General features: G+C 47.0%; 1 protein-coding gene across 7 annotated transcripts in view; it reads right to left on the reverse strand.

Annotated features, from left to right (window-relative positions):
• Positions 1-25,667, reverse strand: part of Kank1 (KN motif and ankyrin repeat domains 1) — a 197,774-nt gene that overhangs the window by 11,936 nt on the left and 160,171 nt on the right. For 5 of the 7 annotated variants that reach the window (XM_048438740.3, XM_085693734.2, XM_085693733.2 and 2 more), the window contains 2 exons: positions 10,943-13,621; positions 452-637 (listed from right to left, as the gene is read on the reverse strand). In XM_048438740.3, the coding sequence (XP_048294697.3) occupies positions 452-637; positions 10,943-13,621 (2,865 nt within the window). Of the gene's footprint in view, positions 1-451; positions 638-10,942; positions 13,622-15,840; positions 16,192-25,667 lie in introns of those variants that run through there. The other 2 variants (XM_087908019.1, XM_087908018.1) reach the window with 2 other exon arrangements.

The raw sequence follows: 25,667 nt of genomic DNA on the forward strand, positions 1-25,667 counted from the left end.
CCGGGGAAGTGTGTGCAAACAGAGGAAATAATTCAGCATTCATTCTATTAATAATGTTCTTTTTTAAAATGGGGGAAAAAAAAATCTATCAGTGTGCCCAGACATTACAAACTGGTGATAAGGGGCATTTATACCAGGCTGTAATGTTTATAAAGTGACGTCGTGTCTCATTTCACCCTAGGCACCAAGGTAGGGATATTGGTATTCTTCAGCTAAGATAAGCTGGGGGGTGGGGGAGGACAAGCATGCTAGCATGCGAGAGAATGGACGGCTGTTTGTATAGCGCATAATTTGCTGCTAAGACTGCAGAGCATGCTACCTGGTAAAGACACTCCAGGCCTCCCAGCTGCCAAGCAATTATATAACCTGTCTTCCAGGTCGACATACAGATCATGAGCTGGAATGCCGGCAGTGCTGCCTAGAATCCCAACGCCAAGCTGCGGAGACTCACCGTAGAGGCCGGTGGCTATCTGGTCATCTGTCAGGTTCACCGGAGGCAGAGTATTTCCCTGAGTGGGGAACTGGTCACGGCCTCTGAGGAGCTTCCCTTCCGCCATTCCTGTCTCTTGCTCAGGCTGGGCCATTGGCACATTTAACAGTCCTCCCGACAGAAGGCCTCCACACTTACAGTAGTTTCCTGTTCAGAAAGAGAAGAGCGTGGGAATGGGGTCCTAGGACAGCACAGTGCACTTAAAAGTCGCTTCATTGAAAACAGTTCTCACGGAGCTGGAGAGATGGCTCAGTGGTTAAGAGCCCTAGTTGCTCTTCCGGAGGACCTGGGGTTCAAGTCCCAGAACCCACATGGCAGTTCACAATGTCTGTAGTCAGTTCCAGGGGGTCCAACACCCTCACACAAACATAAATGCAGGTGCACAACACCAATGCAAATAAAATTTTTAAAAAGTAAATACTTAAAAAAAATCCAAGTCTCACAATTGGTGGCCTCTTGTGCTTCCCTTTGAACACATTACCCTACTTATTTACATCACCCAGACTAGACCTCCAAGGCCTTCGATGATGGCGAAGCTTTGCCCTTGTCACCAGAACGTTGGCCCGCCAAGGCTTGTCATCTGAGCCACAGAGCATCTCTCTCTTCTACTGCGGCTCCCTTCTGGCACACCAGTGCAGGAACCACGTCCCCACCCACCTCCAAAGCCATTAAGGCTTCAGCTGGAAAAAACAAAACCAAACAAAACCACCTGACACAACCCACGGATCAGCTCTTCCACCAGGGAAGCCTGGGAAACAGAGTCCGCATGGCTCGGAGATGCACCGAGCCATCATGGCCTGCCACTGTCTTGTTGGTCCATCTTCATTCCCTTATCCCTGTGGTCTTTGTGGGGAAATGGATGGCAGCCCAGGGTGCTAAGGTTGGGATCCCTCATTTCCTCTCAGCTCTTCCACTTGGAGCACCTTCTCCCCATCTCCACACAGCCACCACCTTCTCCTCCTCCCTCCTCAGCTGGAACCAATGTTCCTATCTCAGTACCGCCGTCTGTCACACTTTTAGGGTCTATCCTGCAGGGACAGGATGCGTTTTAGAAATATTTCCTTGTCAACTTCTTTCTCATCGTGTTTCCTAGATTACTTCTCTGTATGGGAAGCACTTCATATCTGTTCACTGGCCAAAGCAGGAAAATTTGATTAAGTAATATTTGTAATTTAATGTACCACAGAATTCTCAATGGGACTGACACTGAAATGGTGTTGATAATATCAGATTAAATTAAAAAGCAAGTAAATTGAAATTTATGGATATATATGTTTGCTTGAGAGAAGGTCGCACTATATGGCCCTGGTAGGCCTGGAACTTTCTATATATACACATCAATCAAGTTGGCCTCAAACTCACAGATCTTACTTGCTGCCTCTGCATGTCACTATGCCCAGCTAAATATAATAATACACACAAATATACCTTTATAGAAGATAAACCAGCAAAAGTCCACTAAAATGATAAGCTATGGTGATTAAAATTTTTCAAATATTTACTACACCTTTCTATAAGTATAAGAAATTTGTTTTGCATAATCCCTACTAAGTATGGACCAGTTGTTTTCAGAGTCACTTTGACTTAGTATTTGATTTCCAAAGATGTTATTCTAGGGGTGCACAGAGACATATAGGATTTTCATCATGCCCATATTTAAAACAGAAAGGAGAAGCTGACTTCACAGTCTACGTAAGAAACTAGTGGTGAGCTAGCGGGCACTCGCACAAGAGAATTCCATGCAGTCTTTATGGGTTCCATGTGGTGCTGTTCACCAGCCTGGCACACTGCCAAGTTTCATGGCTCGTGCTGTCCATGCTCTTTCCAAGACGTGGCCTAAATCCTATTCTTTTAATTCTGTTTTCCTAGGACACCGTTCCAGAAGGCTCTCTTTTCTCTATCACTGCTCTGTAGCACTCAGGGTGCAAACCAAGAACTCCCCACCCCGTTCTCAGCCCTTGTGCATTCCATCCTGGGCGGGCAGGCTCCTTGAAGCCCTTCTTGCTGCGTCTGTATCTGGTGTCCTCTGCAAGGTTTAGAATGGTGCAACAGATGTCCTTCATTAAATACCTGTGCAATTTACCTGGAGGACAGAGATGCTGCCTGAGGCCAATAGGTACGGCAAGGCAGGCACCAAACTAGTCCTTACTAGTCATGTCATGGAAAACTCCTACCTGTATTGCTGGAAAATCTGTTCTGGGTGGTGTTCAAACTGGCTGGACTTGAACGGCCTGGATGTGCTTCCCTTAGTATGGATAGGCACGGGCATCACATGGATAGGCATGGGCATCACATGGATAGGCATGGGCATCACATGGATAGGCACGGGCATCACATGGAGTGGCACTGCCCCGGCACAGAGCTCTGATCAAGGACTGTCACAGGCAAGAAGGAGGCGGAAGAGTGGGGATGAACAGGCAAAACCGGAGCGGCCAATAAAGTCTATTGAGATGGTTTTCACACTGGTCATGGTTGGAAATCATGTATATGTGGGGATGGGACTTTCAAAAACACAGAAAGGGGCTACTATGTGCTGGTGGGCTCAGCAATTGCCATCATCATTATTTCGAGACAGGATCTCACTACAAAACATGGCTCTTGCTGGCCTGGAAATCAGACCATCTGACCTCAGAGAACAGCCTGCCTCTGCCGTTTCAGGGCTTGTTTTAAAGGTGTGCACCACAATGCGTGTGTGTGGAATCGGTATTTTTTTTTATCCTTTCCCTGTGATTTTCCCCCTCAGCCAAGATCGAGAACTACTAGAATTAAACTAAACCGCAGCTAAAAAGCTGAAAACCAAGAGTACATGCCTCCTCAGCCTCAACTCATCAACTGGGATGTGTGTGAAGTCTTAGGAATAACTGGTGGTCTAGTGAACAGGCCTGGACCACTAGTGGCGGAAGTCCAGAGCGAAGACGACATGTCGCCCAAACAAAAGCAAAATGCAAGGTAGCGATAAAAACACCCTCCAGAGTTCTAGTCCTACAGCCCAGATGTTTCAGACACTTCTGGGTGGCAACGGTTCCTACAGGCACAGTCAGCAAAAAGACGGGAGGAGCAGGCAGCTGCGAGGTGGCTTTGGTCGCCAGCTCACTTAAAGTGGCCATAGATACTAATAAAACATGAGCTCCATTTTAGGCCTTGCCCAGGTGAGTGACGCCTGAAAGACGGTGAGGGACAGAATCTTACTGGAGAGTGAAAAGCATTCATTCACTATACTAATTCTAATTTTAAAGCGCACACAGGATTTAATATGTAGACAATCTTAATAGCGAAGGCAAACTATATTGAAAAAAAGTAATGTAAATTTTATTTTGTAGTATTCCCAACTTTAGGACCATTAGAAACAAAGTACTAGATAAGAAAAATAGTTCCATGAAAAATAGGGGAATTTTACAGGGCTCCCCTCCTTCCAATTCCTCTGTGACATTTCTTCCTGGCTTTTGAAAATTTACGATGAATTTTGAAAGTTTTGTTCACAGATATCTACACTACTCTGGCAAGCAAAACCAAATTTTTATTTATTTTCCAGCTGCTTTGAGAAAACACAGCTCCAAACAGTACGGCCAGCTAAGTAACAGCTGCAGTGCCTGAGTGTTAGCATTCTGAATGGGTTTTTAAAGACCATTTAGCTTCCCTATCAAGAATGAGCAGAACCATAATTTCTGACTCACAATGGAGGCTGCCCGTGCCTTTAGGTGTTTCCCCCAAAATGTAACCGTGTAACTGAATCTCCTGGGGTGTGATGGGTACAAGCAGGGACCTGCCCTTTGGGTGTGCACACTGGCTCAAGGATGAGGAAGCAGAGATTCTATTTTTGACAGAGGTCCTTTTGGGCGGACAATGTGTGGCCTAGATGGAGGAGCAGGACCTTCTCTCTTGGAATTCTGCCCCAAGTGAAGGAGGCATGCACTCAGCAATACAAACAGTGACTTCCAACCAGAGGAGCCCTGGAGCTGCCTCAGGACAGAGCCGCACGCCCCTCAGTCATTTCTAGCACCACTGTGTTATTCTCCTGAGAACAGTTCAAACGACTGCTAAGTATCTACCAAAAGTGGATGCTCAGAAACTACAACCCCAGAGTGGATTAGGAATCAGATTCTTTTTCACCACAACCCCACCCACATTTAATTATATACCCTCCCATGACTTGACCCAGAAATCTCAGGCTGACAGGCTGCCTCCACCAAGGCTGAGTTAAAATGTACCCTGTGCAGGCTCCTCCCAGAGAAGCCAAGGTCCTCCGCTCTTCCCCAGACCTTGGTGGCCTTGACCACAGCTGAACCCTGAGCACTCTCTACCTGCCTATGTTATCTCCATGGTGACCACTCACATTTCGGTCTTGGCTTCCCAAACAGTGGGCCAGTTACTCACGGCACATCTATATAGCTGTTTGCTGCAGCACCGCATGGTTTTATTATGTACCATTGACATTTAATGTACAGGTACCGATCAACATCAATAGATGGGGGCATTACAGAGTCTAAACTTTTTTACTGAAGTATGAGCGACTTTCTGCTCAGGAAAAGAACACAGTGAAGGCAACTGTATCTGCCATTCCTGCAGGCAGCATGAACTTAAGCCATTTATATTTCTTGAAAATTACCAACCGCCCTTAGCCTGACATCAGCTACATGCTTCGGGATCCAGTCAGAATAAGTAAGTGTCAAGCAAGCCATCATCTTTTCCCAGAACACTTCTGCAGTTCGCTAATAATCATTTAGGAAGATCAAGTTCAGGAGAGCAGAATTTTCTAACAAGTGTCAACTGAAGGGCTGCCAAGGGAGAGGGAGGAATTAAATCCTCTGAAGACCTTTCCTTCACAGATGAATGCCTTTTCCCAAGATCATTAACAAATAGTCAAGTGACCTGGGCCTACAATTTCAATCTTTCAGGGGTCACTTAAAAAAAGGTATGCCCCCCCCCCACACACACACTGAGAGACAGGGTTTCTCTGTGTAACAGCCCTGGCTGTCTTAGAACTCACTCTGTAAACCAGGCTAGCCTCAAACTCAGAGTGATCTGCCTGTCTCTGCCTCCTGAGTGCTGGGATTAAAGGTGTGCACCACCACTGCCCAGCCCACTTATTTTTATTTTATGTGAGTATTTTGTGTATATGTACGCATGTGTACCATGTGTGCACCCAGTGTAGAGGACAAAGAGGATGTTGGATGCCCTGGAACTGGAGTTATGGATGGTTGTGAGCCACCATGTGGGTGCTAGGAACTGACCTTGGATCCTCTGCAAGAACGGTAAATACTCTTAACCACTGAATCACCTCCCTAGCCCTGATTTAGTTGTGAGCCCTAGCCTTTAATTGTAAAGTCACCTTTCGAGTTCAACTAGCTCTTAAAAAAAAAGAAAAGAAAAGAAAAAGAAAGAAAAGAAGAGAAAAAAAGATGGGGGTCTCACTTTCCCCCTTCTAGCTAGCCTGGAATTCACTATACAAACCAGGCTATCCTGAACTCAGAGATCCACTTGTCTCAGCCTCCTGACTGCTGGGATTAAAAGTGTGGGCCCAGTAGAACATGCCCAGCAGGAATAATTTCTTTCTCTTTTTCAATACAGGGTCGTGTATACAGCAGGCTAGCCCACTCACTACTCCTTACAAGTGGAACCTCTGATCCTCTTGCCTCTACCTCTGAAGTACTGAGAGTATAGGCACGGACCATTACCAGACCTCGTTTTGCTATCATTTTGGAGAATCAGATAAAGTTATACACCATTAACAAAAGAAAAAGCCCAAGCATAAAGATACTCAATGTTATGTTATGGGCTGATTCTAGATGAAGAAGCTCTGACCGCAGACTGGGGACGTAGTTCCGTGGCAGTGAGCCTCCAGACTCGCCTTAAGCGTAGATACAGACACTCTCTGCTTTAAGCCCATTTATTCCAACATGCCCCTCAAACTGGAGTGTTTATTTGGTGATGGGGGTAGGGAATGGGTGGTAGCAGATAATACGTGTCTAAATAAATTCAAAGGAATAACCCTCCACTGAAGTGGATGGCCAGTCTTTTATACAGCTACTTCCATAGGAAATTTCTGCTGGGAGGGAACCTGGGGAGAAAATGAGTCTTCTCATTTGACCCAGACGCAGAACTCAGACTCTGCAGAGACAAACACAAATTCCCAGGGCTGAGAACCAGCCAGCTCTCCAGACTCCCAGACCAGAAGAGACCCCTCCTCCCCAGGCCATTTAAACACTGCGGGGGTTCTAGGACCTCTTGGCCTGGCTGATTTTGACGCTCTTGTAACATTTTTGAAAAGAGATGCAAAAAGAAAAATAGATACTGAGTGGTGTAGCTTGAGAAACAACCAGACAGTTCTTCAGAAACAGGATTCTGCAACAGTTTCATTTCCCACTCTTGTTTGGGTTAGATTTCCTCCTACAAATTAACACAGCTAAGAGAAGGGCTCCAAGTTCCTAAACGTTTTAAACAAGCCTTTAAACCAAGAACGCACACACAGAGGCTGTGTAAGCAGCAGCTCTTTGAGTGTAGAAGATGAATTTTCTAAAAACCATGTGGCAGGCAGTTAAGTTCTATCTGTATTTGCTCAGGGATAGTTAGACATTTTTAGGGACTTTATAACTCTGAGTCATTTGTCTAGAATTTTCTTCCCCTTTCCAAAGGAAAAAAAGAAAAGAAAAGAAGGAGAAGAAGAAGGAGGAAACTCCACTCCTCAAATATAAACCCACTGCGGTAAAGGAAAAAATAAAACTTCTTAAGATTTTTTTTTTTTTTTTTTTTTTTTTTTTTTTTTTTTTTTTTTTTTTTTTTTTTTGGTATTAACAGGAGTTTCCTTCCTCTTGGCCAGGCATGGTGGTGCACACCTGGAATCCTGGACTTGGGAAGGCTGAGCTCGGAGGCTCTAGTCAAAGGCCAGGCTGATACACAGTGAGGGTTTGTCAAGGAGGAGGGAGGGAACTTACATCCTGTGACCATTTTAACTGTGATAGACAAACAATGCCATGACACTCTGCCCTTCAACTCCTGAGAGAACGCTTACGGCCAGTTAGGTGAGGAAATACATGGGATAGCATGATTCTGCACGGTCAAATAGCATGATTTGTGATTCAAATCTGGTTAGAAAAAAAGACATGTTTCTACACCACAAGCCACATCCCTGTACTCTCGTACACAGCTAGCACACACAGGGGTACTACAGGAGAACATGTTTCATGTTCTTCTAAAGGACTTACAATCACATACGCCCAGCGTAATTTTAAATAGAACGAAAATATTCAGTGTGATGATGTGGCTAAAATAACAGTTTGCGGCTGGGCAGTGGTGGTGCACGCCATTAAGCCCAGCACTCGGGAGGTAGAGCAAGTGGATCTGAGTTCAAGACTAGCCTGGTTGACAGTGAGTCCCAGGACATCCAGGGCTACACAGTGAAACCCTGTCTTGGAGGGGGTGGGGGGGGATGACAATAGTCCACAAGTTGACAAGTGACTCTGTCATTAAACCCTCAACTCTAGAAACAATGCATCTACAGACAAGGTCTAATACTTGTATATATTATATAATAATGCACCGAGCCTAAATATTAATTTTTGAAAGACTGTATCCTGACAATTTATCTTACTCCCACCCCATTTCCCTATAATATTTTTTATCTTGATAAAAATATTAGTTGGACAGGCATAATAATTGGTGCAGAGGAGCGTGCCCACGCGTGAAAAGTTGGAGATTAAGAGGGGAGGGGCTGACGAGAGCACTTTTGCTTTTTTTTTTTTTTGGAGGACCTGGGTTCGATTCCCAGCACCTATGTGGTGGCTCACAACCACTTAGAGCTCTACGTCCAGGGGGCCTGATGCCTTCTTCCCACCTCTGCAGGAACCAGTCACTCACATGGTGCATTGACAGACAGCCAGGCAAAACACTCAGGAAAACAAAACAACAGGAAAACAAACAAACAAGCAAACAAACCAGAGGTTACTGGCACAAGCTTTGTTTAGCAACTTTCCTGAACAAGCCCATGTCTGGAAGAGCTTACACACCAGCAGCAGCAGCAGCTTTCATTTAGCCCTTACGCTCTGTGCTACAGAATTCTCCACGCTTCCCTCCCTACTCCAGACCCCGATTCTTCATCACAACCTTGTGGAGGCACAAAGACCACCTCTCTCTGCAGACATAATCTGGACTCAGGCTGCCTTGCTGGCCTCAGAGCCCAAAGTTAACTTCTTGAAAGAACCGGGTTTGTTCAAGCGACTGCTAATACTCCGAGCCATGTCAAACCCAATTCCTTATTGGTTTTGAAAGGATAAGATTGTATGAACAAAAGCCTTTTAGCACTGCTATGTGGTCTACACTGTGTGAGGGACAGTGTGGATTACGAGGTAGGTATGGTGACCCAGTGTCCTGAGACAGACACCTCCTTATATGTAGCATGCAGATGCTAAGAATGGACACCTTCCTGTATTGAGCTGCCACCCCATGTGGGGTAAATCCTTGACCTGGTTCTTTTCTCATCAGATCTTGGTTACGATGCGTATGTGACAAGAGTTACAGACGGTCTTGAAAGTCTCTCTTGTGTGCTCTGACAGTGGCTGCCACTATGACTAGCCACCTGCTACGAGAGTATCTTTCCCTTTTGTTCCCAGCTGTCACAGATCTCGTGTGTATTAGCTGATTTAACTAGGTGTTCATTGCCGGGTCAGATCTACACACCAATGTGTGGAATGTCAGCATGGCTGGCCAGAGCCCAAAGCACACTGTAGCACAATCAAATAAAACTTCCCGATCTCCATGCTCAGGTCACACAAATCACTCCAGTAATACAGGGGAATATTCTTGATGAGAATGTGAACTAGTAACCCCAGTTTGGGGAGGAGGAAGGAAGGCCGGGAAGAGCATGTTTTCATAATTCCCTCTGCCATCTGTGTCTGGGGTTGAAGAAGTTTATTTTGACAACACCTGACAGCATGATTTTTTGTTAAAGGATGAGGAGGCAGAGATGTAAAATTTCACTTCAGCCCACATATCAGTCTAATCCTGTTTATCCTAAAATGACTCCTCTGTATATTTATTAGAGTGATATGTATGTGTCTATAATATTAGAATAATTCCGTATGTATTAGAATCCTAAAAGGCAAACCCCCACACACATCAGTTATGCGCTTTTTCCCCCTTTCACAGTAAATTCTGTCCTACAGCACGGATACTAAAAACTAATAATCATTCTGGTTTGAAAGCACAAACCCAGGAAGATATCGAAAGGGTATATGTTAGTCTACTTTCATGGCTGTCCTTTCTGGATTTAAGGGGCATATTGAGACTTCTATGGGTGGCTCACTCCAACCTATGCCTCGCATTTTCACAAAAAAAGTTCACTTGATAAGCACTCTTCTCCCTAGGTAAGGCTCCTGCATCAGGGACTGGGAGCCTGGGGCCATGCCCAGGAGTAGGGCACTGTGGAGAGACTTGGAGCGCCTGGTTCCAAGGGAAGTCACTTTAGTGCGTCTCTTGGGGAGGTGAGCAGGACTCTCAATGAATATGAAGACGGACGTGTAGGAGAAAGACCCATTGTCAGCCCTAGCTTATGGGTCCCTTGGCGCAAAAGCAAACCTTCCCCTTTAGACACTGCACTCCCTGTCCTTATAACTGGACTTGTAAAGTCTCCACAGTCCTTGTTACTTCCTGACCTAGCACAGCTCTCCAGCTCACTGCTTGTGGCCTGCTGACCCCAGCAGGGAAGGGAGCCTGTGTCTGTGCTGAGATGACGTGGTAATTCAAAGGTTATTTGCCCTCTTAACAAGTCGATGAAGTGTCTACCCTCTCATAAAATGCTAACCGAGAACATTTTACTCTAGAATTTTTAATTGGTCATATACTGATAATTATGCATATAAACAATACAGGCATTTTAAAAGCAGTTCTGTATAAAATGAGCAAATACATAACCAGAAGACAGACACAAGACATCATACAAAGCCTCAGAGGACACCTCGGGGGAAGCCAGGCCTCATAGACTTGCTTTCCTGTGTTAGCCTGAAGCCAGGAGCTAAAGGAGCTAGGAGATACTGAGGATCAGCAAAGCTGCTGTTACCTTGGTTTGCAATCAACTCAATACCATCCTAAAGCTGCCTTCAAGATTCAGAAAACAGTTTCAACAGTTAAACAATAAACAAAACTGAACACCCTCACTTCCTAGAGAGATAGTCTCCCCGTTTTTTCCTCCTACTGTTTGAATGTGTCCTCAACAATTCATGTGGTGGAAAATGAATCCCTTTGCCCCCGTGGACTGATGTCACTACCCTGGAAATGGGGACATTATCGTTCCGTTTGACCAGATGAAGCATTCTTGGCTATGACACAGCAAAGAAAGAGCTTGTGAGAGTTGGGGCCATGCTTTGGCCTTCTGCTCTTCAGAGCCCTGAGCTACACATAGCTCTACTCTTTATAAGTGTCCCCGAGTCCTCGTGCTCAGGGTCCTGGGGTACCACCTACCTGCAATTTTACCCAGCCTGGTTTTCTGGAAGTCAGGGTGCCCGAGCTCCTCCATGCTTGCAGACTTCATGACGGAATTGATGGATGTCAGGGTGCTGATGAGCTGGGAATTGAGGGAGCCGATCTGGGAATGAGGCTCCCCAAAAGCCTCTGCCAGTTCACTGTAGTTCTCCGCCAGCAAGGCCTGCTGCTCTGCCAGCAGCTTCTGTACACGCTCAATGTAGTGATCCAAACCAGTCACCATCCCAGATGCAAGCGGAGGCTGAGGAGCTTCCTCCAAGAGATCCCCTACGGGCTCGCTCCCGACACCCACACTCCTCCTGCTGCCCATCAGTCCCACAGTCAACTGCGGAGGCCCACAAGCTATGGTCCGCATTTTGAGACCCACCAGGTAGTTGTCGTGAATATTTATCTGTCCCACACCTGACTCTTTGGTCTTCACAGCAGATGGCTTGTCAAACTCGGAACTGCCGGACAGCAGTGTCCCAACACCAACAGACCGAGTCTTAGTGGAGGGGTTGATGTCTTTGACCCGGCCTTCTCCAATGGCCACTGTTCGCATCTCCACAGTCTGGGTGCTGGTCTGCTTGTCAAGAGTGCTGAGGAAGGTGTTGGTGCAGGACTCCACAAGGGTGGCCACCTCCGTGTTAGTGCACTGGTCCACCTGCTCCAGAGTCGTGCTGGTATGCTGGTTTGTGGTATGAGGCACCGCCATGATTGCGGCTTCCTCCTGACCTACTGCTTCTGTGTTCATGCTTCGGGAGGCGCACTCCTTGGGAGAGCAGACGATCACATCAACAGAACAGTCTCCACAGCCAATGGACCGCACGTCTTTGAGGTTCAAGTTTGTCTTAAGGAGCGTCAGGTCACTCCCAGAAGCCTCTGTGTTGCTGCCTGTTTCACAGATGCTGACTTCCACGCCCACACTCTGGTCACACGTCTCAACAGACTTCCCTACGCACCGGTCATGCATTTCCACTCTCCCCTTCACGACCCACCAATCCATCGGCAGCTCGGGCCCCACAACTTGATTCTTGCGGTCAGGTTGGCAGGAGACGCCTACACTGCTTGTTTGCACTGAGGTCCCAACACACGAATCTGTTGTGTCCACGTGACTGCCAACCATTTGGTCTCTGGTTGGCACTAGTGCCTCCACCACCTTGCTGAAGACAAGTGGCTGGGCCATTGTGGCCTTGTCGACTTTTTTCCTGGATCCAGCAGCCTGTAGTTCTTGCTTCAGCTTAGTCATCTCCCGATCATGGGTGGTTTCTTTAAGTTGGACTTCCAGGCGGTAAATCTTTTCCTTTAAGGCCTCTATGGTCTGTTGTTGCAGCTCAATCTCTTTGTCAGCTTCGGTAATCACCCCGAGCATGGCTTCCGTCACACTGGTGCCAAAGTTCCTCGTCTCGGTGACGGTCCCTACAGCTGTATCCTTGCAGGCCCTGAAGTCTCGGTGGTAAACAACAATGTCGTTCATGTTCTCATCACTCCCGACAGCCACAGACTTGCTCTCCCGAGACGGGCACTGTCCGTTCTCCCTGGGCTCCGACGCGGCCTCACAGCTGCTATCCTGAATCTTTTGCTCCAGCGCCTGCATGTCGGCTGTGAGCTGCCGGAACTCCTTGATCCTCTGTGAGCTCTGCTGCACACGCTCCATCTCTTCCTCCTCATAGTCGATGTACAATTCCCCGCCACCTCTCCGGGTCCGGGAAAGCAGTTCCAGCTGGGAGGCATTGCCGGCACTGTAGGAGCGCTTTCTCACCCCGCACGCCTCGTTCTGGGACGCAGCCCTCTGATTCTTCAGCTGTGAGGCCAGCTGCCTTTTCTCTTCTTGCAAGACGGAGATCTTCACCTGGAGCACGGGGATGGTCCTCACCTGCTCCTCGAGTTCCTTCAGGCGTTTTAAGGCGATGGCCATCTGTTCTCGGATATGCTGCAGGTGCATAGGGCTCACGTTGGTCACGGGGGTGGAGATCCCTGAACTCAGTGGGCTGTGGCGGATGGAGCTCCCCATGGAGGAAGTGGTGGCCGCTGCCGGGACATAGCTACCATAATCCCCATTGCCTTGGTATCCATTCTGAAGCTGGTGCACGGCTGGATTGTGGTTACCGGAACCCATAAAAGATGGGAGAGAGCTCGTGGAGCCCATGCCTCCAAAACTGGCCAGCCTGGGCCTTCTGAACTCACCCGGTGCCATCTGCATGGTGACTCTCTCCTGTTCGAGTCTTCTCCGGGTCTCCATCAATGTCTTGGTGACATGAAGATTGTGCTTCGGAGGTTGAGGCGAGGGAGGGGGCAGCAGCTGTCGACTTTCCGGGATGGCAAACGTGGGTGAGGTCTCTAGGGGGGCAGGTGGTCGCGGGATTGGGGTTGACGTCACGTGGCTTCTGGCTAGGTGGAAGCTGGGACACTGTTTGCTGTCATCACTGTTGGAGGAGGACAGGGACTCAGTGGAAGTCCACACCCCCTGATGAGCAGGCGTGGCCTTGACTTCTGGGCATGGTCCAGACGGCTTTCGTCTCTTCTGGATGTTGAGTTTCTTGATAGTATTTCCCTTCTGTATGTCATCCACGTATTTGACGAAATCTAAGTCGAGCTGAAAGCCATAAGGGGTTTCCACAAAATATGGGTCTTTCTGTTCCTTGTGATGGTCTCCGTTCAGAGCGTCATCTGTTTTATCTGAGAGAGGGAGAAGACATGATAAAACATGTGTTATATATTTTAGTTAAGAACTCGTGAGTGTGGCACAAGCTATGTTCTGGCCGCCCTATTTTCCGAACCTCAACTCTCTGAATGAAAATAGAGACACCGGCCACTGTAATGGCACAAGTCCATGACCCCAGTTACTGGAGAGACCGAGGATTCCAAGTTCAAGGCCAGTCTAGACAACCGAGAGAGCTCCTATTTAAAGACGGCCATGGGTATAGCTCAGTAGTAGAGCAATCTATAGTACTAACCGCCCCCTCAATCAATAAAAGGTAATTCAAGCATTCAACTCATAACATTATGAAACTGTGGCCTTGAGAGCCACGCACATCAGTACAAAAAGCCTGACAATGTGACTCTGTAGATTTCACTTGTCCTCTACAGGTCTTTGAAGGAAAAGAGGGGAATTATTAAGATTCCCATCGTATGCAGTGTTCATCAAGGTCAGCAGAGTAAAAGAGACAGTCTCAGCAGACGTATGGAGCCAGGGACGTCAGCGTGTTCTGTGAGAGAGTGTGTATGTGTTCATTCTTGCAGGTTTGGTAGTCTTTCTTCCAAGTGGCCAAGAGCCACCAGGTGTCTGACTATCCCCACATGATTCCATTTTGCCCTGACCCCTTCTTACTTCCAAGCTGGGGACACAGGACAGGGAGTGGATTCTCAGGTAGCCTGGGTACAAGAACAAGGTCAGGGGACAGACTTTCACCCACTGCTGACATTCTCTCCCTATTAAAAACACTCTCCCAACTGGAGAGAAAGTTTTCTCAGCTCTGCCACGTTGTGCCTTTTGACACAACATTTACCAACTGACAAACACCTCCTTTTGTAGTCATAAGCAACCAGAACAGGTCTAAAGAGGAGTGGGGGGGGGGGCTGGAGAGATGGCTCAGTGGTTAAGAGCATTGCCTGCTCTTCCAAAGGTCATGAGTTCAATTCCCGGCAACCACATGGTGGCTCACAACCATCTGTAATGAGATGCCTTCTTCTGGCCTGCAGAATATTGTATACATAATAAATAAATAAATAAATAAATAAATAAATAAATAATAAAAAAAAAGAGGAGTGGAAGGAAGGGCAAACCAAACTCCACCGTCAGGATCCTGTGTTGTTCAGTAAATGCTGCTTCTGGCTAAACCAAACATCAAAAAGGAAACACAGGAACCTTGCAAAGCAAAGCACAGGCCTCACTGCTGATCTGAACCCCGCATTGAGAATTTAAAAGCAAGGTCGTTTTGTTAAAACTGTAGGATTAGGTCATACGTTTTTCTACAGCCACACTAACAAGGCCTGTGTTTTCAGATCTATGGAAAGGACCAAAAGCTAGGAGTGAAAACGAGAGCCATCTGTTTCCCCTGCCCCAATCCTGGTTATCCCCCTGCCTACACTATAGTCAGCCCCAAGGATGTGAAGCCAATTTATGCTGCCGCCGCCTTCCTAGTACGCAACACATTACAACTGATGGCAAACGCTTGGAATGACCCCACCACCACCACACACACACCCTTTGCCGCCAAGTTTTTCTCTTTTGAAACTCCAGAAAGTTTAAAAAGATTGCCAAGCAGGAATAAAAACTGACACACATTCTTTGTATCTCGATTTCAAACAATATTAAGATAAGAATACTTGGCTAGCCTGTGGCGTGAGTCCTGGGGTTCAACCATTACACACACACACACACACACACACACACACACACACACAATCTCCAAACCCAAACTACCATAGTCGCTGCTGCCACCACCAGCACCACAAAGCAGTATTAAAACTGCTAAGGAATTCTCTTTGAAATAAGTGTCCCAGTATGAGCTGACCGGGAGTGTTAGTGCCTGGAAATTTGAGCTCATGCTACCAGAATGTGTCTTTCCCTCTCTCTTTCCCAGCTTCCAATTCCACAGGACAGTGCGCTAGCTCAAAATATGCAGCCAGACCTGTTTCCAGAACTGTCTGAAGTTCCAAAGGAAGCGAGGAGAAAAGGACAGATTCCAACCAGTCCCCCGTGTCTGAGTGAATGAGTGAATACTCACTCAGCCAGGGCTCACGGTATGGTGCCGGAGGGGTGGGGGTGGGGGCGCTCAGGGTCCCGTGGGGCACGAGCCGGAGCCATCTGCAGGTCGCCCTCACCCCCTAAGCCCACGGCCCGCACCCCTCGGCTCGCCCCACTGCACAGGCCTACCCCTCCCAAGTTCACCTACCGCAGGCCCACAGACGGACAGCCTCTGGCCGCAGCAACCCAGGCCCGGATTCCGCTCCTCTCCACTTAAGGGAACGCCTGTCAACTCGCGCACACACCTCCCAGGCCCGCAGGGACACCATAGGCCCAGCCTTCACCAATGAGGGCTCACACGTCCGCAGCCGTCACCCCCCAAGGCACACTCAGCGGACCGGCATCCCCCTGCTGTCTTAATGAAAACAGGAAGCCGCTGCCTTCTTCGGAAAACCTGTGCTAGTCGGGGCAGCTTTGCCAGGAGCCCAAATAAAGCCGGCAATGTGAGCCTCTCCACCGAGGTTGCCCCTGGGGCCTGACACTTCATCAAAGAGTCTGTGTTCTGGAGGCAGGCCGAGCAAACTCAGCCCGGGTCACCTGAGGAAGGGCAGGGCCACAATTGGCCACTGTTCCCGAGCACTGAAGGGCACTTCTCAGCCTAGTTCCTGACAGGTGACCGGTAACCAACAGTTCCCCTCCCACAGCCGAGCCCTGGCCATGAATCTTAAAGAAAATTAATGAAACAGGCCCTTAATCCACTGCAAACAAAGCGGGGGCATGTTTGCGAGAATAACACGGAGGCTTGACAAAGAAAAAGTCAGTCCTGTCGGAGGCGGTGGCAGCCGGCCTGACTTCTAGGTTTTCTTAACGACGTTCCCACTGCTGCATTTTCAGTGGGAAAAGTGAGTGGATTCCGTGTCAGGTTTCAACTCCCCACCCCCCACCACACACACCAGAGCACATTTTCCAGCAAAAGTTAACTGGCCCTATATTTAGCTACTTCCCAGGCTCAGCGAGTAGAGATAACCAAAGGTCTGGGTCATTCTGAATTATCCCCAAGTGATAGTTTGGACTTCTCCCCTAGAAATCAGGGGCAGTTAGAATTTAACCACAGCGGACTTCTTCCCAAGCACTGCTGAATCCCCAGTTCTGAAAGGACCCTGGAACCCCGCAGGAATTTCCTTCTTTAGCAATAAAACCAATCAAACAAACAAAAAAACAAACCAATCAAACAAATATTCTCAAAGTGTCATCTGTACAACTATTTTGGGTACCAAGTATTCTATTACATTGAAATAGCCAATTTCACTTCAATATTCTTTATTTAATTAACTTATTATTTTTTTAAAGAAAGAGTCTCAGTAGATACCCCTGACTACCTTAGAACTAGCTAAATAGACCAGGCTAGCCTTCAGATAAATAAATCCACCTGCCTTTACCTCCTAAGTGTCTTAAAAAGAGGTGTGGCAACCACACCCACCCAGGACACAATCTCACTGTTTCTTATCTCCTGATTTCCAGTGTGCCGATACACAGGTGTCTGCTGACATACCTACGGCCCCTATTTATTTCTCAGTTTTTCTGTACAAAAGTATGTCTCAACTTATCCCTCCATACCACAAACATTCTCAGAGCAACAGACTGAATTTTCAAAAACTGTTTACCCCAGTTCACAAGTAGACATTTAAAACCCCTTCAACAGTTATTTTAGGGTGTGAAATTAGGGGTGATATATAGTCTGTGCTCTACAAATTTTTATGGCACATGGATACTTAAAAAACTACTGACAGAAGTCACTGTTCCTACAGGAATGTACTGCAGTAAAAATCTAAGTACGCTCAAGTGGGCAGTGTGTGAACGTGGCAAGGGAAGACAGCTAATATGCCTCTTCCACAGTAGAATTAACTGGTGAAACCCAATATGGACAAGTTCAACAGAACCGCCCTATACGGGCTGCCCACGCATGCTTTAGCACTGTCAGGGCATAAATTTCATTTCATTTTTTTTTTTCAAATATAAAGCCACTCTTTTCCCCAATCTCCCTTTACTGTTAGTGTGGCCATAAGCGGACAGTTAACGAAACAGCATCCACCTAAACCTTCCTCGAGAGACGCAGAGAGAATCTTTCGAATTCTTGTCTCCATTCCTTCCTCCAGTGCAGGGCTGAAGCTAAGAGCACGAGCTGCTAACTTGGCCTTTGAGTTTACACCTGGGGATAGAGGACCTGTGTGCTAGAAGGAATCTGGGCCTCAAGTGGCTTTGCGGATCTTGAGGAGCCCACATCTCTCATTAATGTGAGAGAAATAAACTTGAGAGTGACCGCGGATTCTAAGAGATGCAAGCAGCTTCTATCCTATGTCCTCCTCTCACCCCTACCCTACCCCCAAATCGCCGGTTAGACATCTCTTACAAAGGAGACAATGCTAAACAACTAAACTGAGGAGGTGTTACAACAATAAGCTTTTTAGTATGAAAACTGGTAAATTCAAGAATAAGGAATTACAAAAACAATGGCGTTTTAGAAAAAAATATTCACAGTTCAGTTAGAAAGAGTCTTTTTAGCTATCTCAAAACCCACTTTAGACTAACAGAAATGTCTGCGTTCACAAGGCCAAACTTCCACTGGTTATGTGGAACTCTGCAAGCACCAGCTTCTGACCATTCTGGAACTGGAGGGCGGCCCAGGTGTTTACGAGAATTTTCTGAATGCTTGGGAATGCAGTACCCGAGTCAGACCACCCCAGCACCCTTTTGTCTTCATTATATAACAATGATTGAAAACTTATTGGGTGCAGAAAAAGGATGCCATTCTGTGGAAAGAGTAGGAGGAAAACTGTCTAAGAAATAAAATGAGACGTAGGCTAGGCAGAGGAATGCCAACACAAGAGCACAGGCTGAAGTTAGTTACAAAGGTAGGCCAGCAACAAGCCAGACAGCAATACACGAGCGAGTGGTCAACAGAAAGGGATTGGGAATTGGGTTTTGAAGACCAGGTAAGTGATGAGAAGACCACCAAGGGGTGAGGGGCAGGACTGTGTCTGTGAGAGCGGCTTCAGGGCAGGTGAGACAGGGGATGGGTGCAGAAGAGGCTCTGAGGGCACTTTACCCCCTGGAGCCACCAACTGGGGGGCAAAGGTTAAAGGGCATCAGCAAATATGTCCTTGACAGCTATGGAGGGACTGTGTTGAACTAGGTAAAGAGAGCTTAAATTCAGAGAACCAGCTAACATGGTTTTGGTGGGGGAGGCTTCCTTTTTTTGAAAGACAGTCTTATCATGTACCTCTCTGACTGACCTGGAATTAATTACATAAGCCAGGCTGGCTTTGAACTCAGAGATCCGCCTGCCTCTGCCTCCCAAGTGCTGGAATTAAAAGTGTGTGCCACCGTCGCCCAGTTGAAGATAGATATTCTTATGTGCAACTTACAATCAATATTGAGACTAAAGGCTTATGAAAATCTATCATCCATTCGTCTTCACCACGTAACACTTTCTGCTGTAGGAGCTACGGACACAATATAAATGAAAGAAGCAAGGTCTCTACCCTTATGTGGCTCACAGTCTAGTGCAGATGGGACACACAGGGGGAAAAAAATAGATGAGCTACAAAGCAGGTGTGAAGTGAAGACTGAAGAGTCCTCGCCAGCCTTTGCACCAGTGTGCCTGGGTAACTGGGTGGATTGCTAAAGTGGGCTGCACAGCTTCTTGGGCCAGCACCCTTTCTGAGCTGACCTCACACCTGAAAACCAAAGGTCATCGAGACCTTTCTCCTCTTCTCTCTATCTAGTCTGTCCGGTGTGCAATTAGGAGCAACCACAAACTAACGTGATAGCCTCCATCAGAGAAAACTGGCCAAGTCCAGGGCAGATTCCCATGAGTTCAGAGGGAAATCAGAATCTAAAGCTGATGATAAGGCAAAGGCCTTTGTGTGTGTGTTTGCCTCCTGTCAAACTCCGAACCCCATGGGAAAAAGGCCCAACGGTGGCTTTAAGAACAGTGCAGTGATTTCTTATGGTTCTTCTCAATTCACCAGTGAATCTGAGATATAGACATGTTAAAAATTATTTCATCTAGGGCCATAGTGTGTTATTTATTCAATTTTAACCTTTTAAACAATCTAAAACTAATATCAAAATAATATTTGACTTGGGAAGACCTAAAAATGACTGACTATTCACCAAGAAGTAGCAGCTTAGATAGCAGTAACTAGTGGCAGTGCGTCCAGCCTCCAGTGGTTCTCAGTTCTGTTTTGCTCCCCTTGGTGATGTCTGGCAAGGTCACAAGGTAGTGAAAAGTGCTACTACTGGCTGGCAGTGGCTTAGTGAGTAAGAGCCCAGAGGTGGTGCTTAATGCCTGGTCTGCCTCCTTTTCCAAGACAGCCCCCCAACAGAGCGAAAGATCTGCGAACAGCAACATCTGGGCTGTGGTTTTTAGCCCTCTATTTCTCAATGAGACTATAATACTACTTGCCAGGGACAGGGTGATCTTTAAAAATACAACAACAACAACAACAACAACAACAAAAGAAAAAAACAAAAGAGTCTTGCTATGTAGCCCTAGGACATGGAGCTTGTTTTGCAGACCTCAAACTTAGTGATCCTCCTGCCTCTGCCTTCTGCGGGGTGGTATTACAGATCTGCACCACCATGGCCCGCTGCCAGTCGTTTCAACCAGTGTCTAGTCGTGGTATAGAACAATGTACTTTGTGGTGACATTCTCACACATGGGGACCATGTTCTTCAGTCACACCCACACTCCGCACTCTCTGTCTTACTCCTCCTGTCTCTTCCTCATGCTCCCGAGTTTAAATCCCGTGCATGATTGAAAATATGCAATATTTACCTTTCGGAGAAAATGCCACTTTTGAGTAAGAGACACTCATCATTTTCCTAGACTTCTACCATAATGAGCTATTCTTTTTTTAAATATTTTATTTATTTATTATGTGTACAATATTCTGTCTGTGTGTCTGCTTGCAGGCCAGAAGAGGGAATCAGATCTCATTTCAGATGGTTGTGAGCCACCATGTGGTTGCTGGGAATTGAACTCAGGACCTTTGGAAGAGCAGGCAATGCTCTTAACCGCTGAACCATCTCTCCAGCCCTGAGCTATTCTTTATTAAGAAAAAAAGCACTAGACATTTCCAGAATGATGTGCCCTGGACTTCTGAAAGGACAAGGCCTGATATTATTACTCCATTCATCGGGGCACAATGACTCCTTTGTTCTGCACACTCTAAGCCCAATTACGAGGACACCATGAAGAATAATTACAGCCGTGTGCCACAACCTCACACATCATTAATGTGTTTTTACTCATCAGACATTCTCACTGACTGCCGAAGCTAAAGAGTTAATTCCCACTAACACGCTGTCCCCTCTCACAGGAAGCACAGGGACCTGGCTTAAGGGGCTGGACCAGTCCCAGAGAAGCATGACATCACCACGGAGTCCCACATCGACAAGTGGTCCAGTGCAGTCCGCTGCTGTGGGGAGCATCACAGACGACCCACAGCAGAAAAGAAAGTCATTGGGACGAAGAGGAGGGAGGCAAGGCTCATGAAGTGAATTCCTCAACATTTGAAGGGATCTGCGCTAGCAAGACAGATCTTCCAGGAAGGGACAGTGGTATAGGGAGAGAAAGCAGGAACTGGAGCTGCTGGACTGTGCCAATCCGAACAGGTCTAGCAGGAAGCACTCTGGAGACGCTGAGCATTGAGCTTTCCTATCCAAGCACCTTCCCTCCCAATACCAAATCTACCTGAGAAACATCACTTAGGATAGAGGAAACCATTGCAAGAGAGATGCCAGTAACCGTATTCTGCATTCTGCAAAACTGGAATGTGTAGCAGGCAAGACACTTTCTTGCATTTATCGAACAGTTACTTGATTTTATTTACTTCATTATTTTGCCTCTTGGGACAGTCTTGTTATGTTGCATCCCAGGCTGGCCTCAAACTCAAGATCCCCCTCAACTGCCCCCATGCTGGACAGAGTTCGTTGCTTCCAAGTCAGCTCTTTTCTTCCCAGCTCCCAGCTAAATCCCATTCATTTAACGAGCCCCTCAAAAGGGTGCTAGGCTCTGTTGGAAGAAAACTGCATTTCTTTCCCCTCAGAGTGTAGGTTGCCAATCTGAATCTTGCCAGTCCCTCCCCACAGCTATTCTAAATAGCTGGACAAACACTTCGCAAATAAACCAAGAAAGAGAAAAGGGTATTTCAAAAGCTTTAAGTACCAGGCCCACTGACACTATAGGTTGCAAAACAGCAGTGCTTTGTTGACGTGACTGCCAGAGGACTTGGTGCTTCTTTCTTTCAACCGTTCGATTTCATCTCCGTGTTTGTAAGCTGTGCCACAGCTTTTCGCCTGCACGCTAGCCCAACCCAAGCCTTCCTTTCTACACTAGCTCCACATTCCCCGTTTTTCTATTAGGAATACTCCGGCGCTCCACAGGGGATCCTCACCTTAGGAGGATGAGAGATTCAGTTTTTCACTTAGTAAATATTCATGAAGAACCCAACATGTGGCAAGCTGCTCAGTGCTGCACAGAACAGCCAAGGAGCGAGTCGGCTCAGGTAGAACTTACAGACTACAGGAGACAGACAAGTGCTTGGACAGATTAGCAACTGTCTTAGTGAATACTGTGGAGGTGAAACAGAGGCCCTCACACGGGGGCAGGGGTAGGGAGTGATCTTTGGGAGCTGCACTGTAGAGTTCTGCTGGGCAGTCTATTAGGTACATGAGGGAGGGAATGAGAACCGTCCCCCCACCCCCAGCAGAGGAGGAGGGTAGGGAAAGACCAGTTTGCTAGCAGAAGAAGGGGGTGGGGGAAGATCAGTTTTGGATCCTGAAGTGTGTCTTGAAGTTATAGGGTGTTTTAAATAAGGGAGTGAAATGGTCCATTTACATTTTAATAAGATTTCTCTAGCTAGTTGAAGGACTATATATTAAAATTCCCTTCTCTGTTTTCTGGTAGACTTACAAGGATTGTTTGTACAAATTTTCTCTTCAGTTTCACAAGTGAGTATTGTCTACTTAACAAGATAAATAATCAGCGTGGCAGGACATTAAACTACCCAGACCTACATTGTATTTGGGTAGTCGGGACTTAGGTCTCGGCGCCCATCTCTCCACCGAGATGTCCTGACAAACGTCAGTCCCTGTGAGCTGAGCTGGGGACGGACACCAGGACCAAGGCTCTGCCAGTCCCTATCTGGGCCCCATTCTGCTACTAAAAAGAAAAATATTTTTCTTTAAGCCAATGACTCACCATGGAGAAAAATGGTGGGGGAGGGGTTTCCTCTTCTGGAGGTCATTAAACAACAATAAATCTAATCTGTGAAGGACAGAGGTGGTGTGAGTAATGCCAGGAAGTAGGTTTAGGGAATCCACGCTTAGGGAGGAATGCAGACTCGCTCCACATCCTGAGACTCCAGGAGGGGAACCGCAAGGATTCAAAGTGTTACCCACAAGGCTGACCTGGCAGCCAGCAGGAGTTTCTGTACCTTTAACCCTTCCTTTACTTTAATTTCTCTACCAACACCTGCCTAGCTGCCTCATGAGGGAAAATTCAACAATGACGAGAGGGGCTAGGAGGACTTAAACAATGTGCCCCTCCCCCAGATTCAAAACATTTACCCACCAGATGGCCTTAAAGCTGGGTTTGGGGTTGGCTTGCCTTATGTCCTGAATGCTCCCATCAGCCTAGATCTCCTTTGGCTGATACTGCATGAGGCAGGCATCTAAACCCACAGCTAGCCCCACTGCCTGTCAGATGCTGTTCTCAAATGCCAACACAACATTAGCTATTTCAAACCAGTGGAGTGGTCTACTTGGCTCAGAGACTCTTCTGGAATCCCATTGGCCACTCTGGATAATTTGAGCATCAAAATAATATAATTAATGATAATAACTAACTGATAAGTATCTGCGAGTCCATAATGCTAGAGAAGAGTGCCAGCTAATGACCACAGTAAGGATTATGGGAACAGAAAATTACCATACAGCAATCATCACGGCAGTGACTGGAGACAGGAATGGCTGCGAAGGCTGGTGGATGGACTACTTCCTACCAGAGATGAGAATATTGCTGTGGTCTCAGAAAACCTCATGACAAGACAGACTGTCCGTCATGGACGGAAAGTGATGGTGATAGTGAGCAAGGCTGGCATTGTGCCCCTGTGAAATGCCCCTGAGATGAATGGAGTCACTTTTGCCAAATGATATGGCCGGAATCTAGAAACATCTGTGGATCCCACCTGAAGGACAAATCTACAGCACCAAAGGACTTTCTTTTGGAAATTCTCAAAGTCACAAAGAAAGGAAATAAAACTGTTTCAGACTGGCAGAGACTGGGTTACTTAAAAAGATAAATTCCAATTCCTTCCCCCTTTCCTTCCTCCATCCCTCTGATCGATCGATCTATCTATCTATCTATCTATCTATCTATCTATCTATCTATCTATCTATCTATCTCTCTATCTAGTGTGTTCTGCTTGCATGCTATAAGAGGGCACCAGATCTCATTTTAGATGGTTGTGAGACACCGTGTTGCTGCTGGGAATTGAACTCGGGACCTCTGGAAGAATAGCCAGTGTTCTTAACCTTCTGAGCCACCTCTCCAGTCCTTCTCTCTACTTCAAAGGTGCATGAATGCAGCCTGTCGGTCATCATGGAGTCAGGCCAAGCCCTTGATGATGCTTGTTTTGCAGACTTAGCAGTCAGTCCTCTCTCTGTTTCTGTTAATTTAAGGATGTTCCCTTTCTCTGAGGTAATTTTGAAAACATACAGAATCTCACCCAATTCTATTGATTGATGTGTCCCATTACAAAAAATATCTTCCAGAGTTCCTTTCGGTGGTGTTGAAGCTTCCACAGTTCAGCCTCGATCCAGCACTTGCCATGTCTGTCTACCCACTCTCCTCAGCATGCCAAACAATATTCAGACCTACCTGTGAGTTCTCTCTCCATCTAGCGCAGACTTCCCCAGACTCCACCAACTGACACCCGCTGTGCTGTCCTTCTGAGCCTAAGCCACCTGGCTCACCTTCCTCAAAGCCCACCTTTACACCTTAGCTGCTCTCTTCTGGGCAAGACTGGTCACCTTGTTCCCACCACTCCGAAGGCCTTTGCAGGATGCGATGCCCCATGTCGGGGTGAGCAGGCACATGGCTCATCCCCATCCTCAATTGTAAATGCTTTAGGAGGGTTGGAACTGAGCAGAATATCCATTTTTTTTTTAGTTCTTCAGTGCCCAGCTAGCCCGATGCTTAGCATACCACATGCTTAGTTATATGTCGGCACCAAACCCTCACATCTGGGCACCTACTGATGAGTAAGTGTGCTGTACCAAAAGCAGGAGCCAGGGCAGACTGCCCATGCTACTTGCTAGTTATTGGCAAGCTGGATTATCCTCCAATGGTATAATTAGGAAAATGGGCACCCGTATCACTGCTGTGAGGATGGGAAGGGATGCTGAGGGTCTGTGCTGTCGTTACTGGATCATTAACAGCCTGATAATTCAGAAATTAGGCAGAACTTTGCCTCAAATTCTGTCAGGGCCCCACCAAGTTGGGATCTGGGGTTATGTGTGTTACTTGTTCAAAATCAAGGGAATCGCTAAGCTCTGAGTCCTGTGTTGGTGAGCCCTGAAGCAGGGTGGGCATGAGCACATGTATGTGCTGGGTGAGGGTTAGGTGCTGGGTCGGTGGAAGGGAGGCTTGGACCAGCAGCAGTAACACACAGGAAGGAAGGGAGACAAAAGGGGACGAATATCCTCACTGCTCAAAGCGTAAGGCTAAGGAAAAATATATTCCTACCCCAGGGGTATGCAATGACTTGTAATGAGGGCTCACTCTGTAGTGTCTGGGGAGGTCCTCAGGGCAGAGGGCACCTGAACACTGCCCAGAGGGTGCCTGAGACCTACCCAGTATATTTCCATGGTGGTCATTCCTGCTTTGGAAAGGTACAGCTTACGTTTTGCTGAACAAGAGCATGCAGTATAAATAATTCTTTATTCACGGTCAAGCAATGGGCAACA

Source organism: Myodes glareolus, chromosome 7, assembly GCF_982192425.1.
Source record: "Myodes glareolus chromosome 7, mMyoGla1.1, whole genome shotgun sequence".
NCBI classification, from domain to species: domain Eukaryota; kingdom Metazoa; phylum Chordata; class Mammalia; order Rodentia; family Cricetidae; genus Myodes; species Myodes glareolus.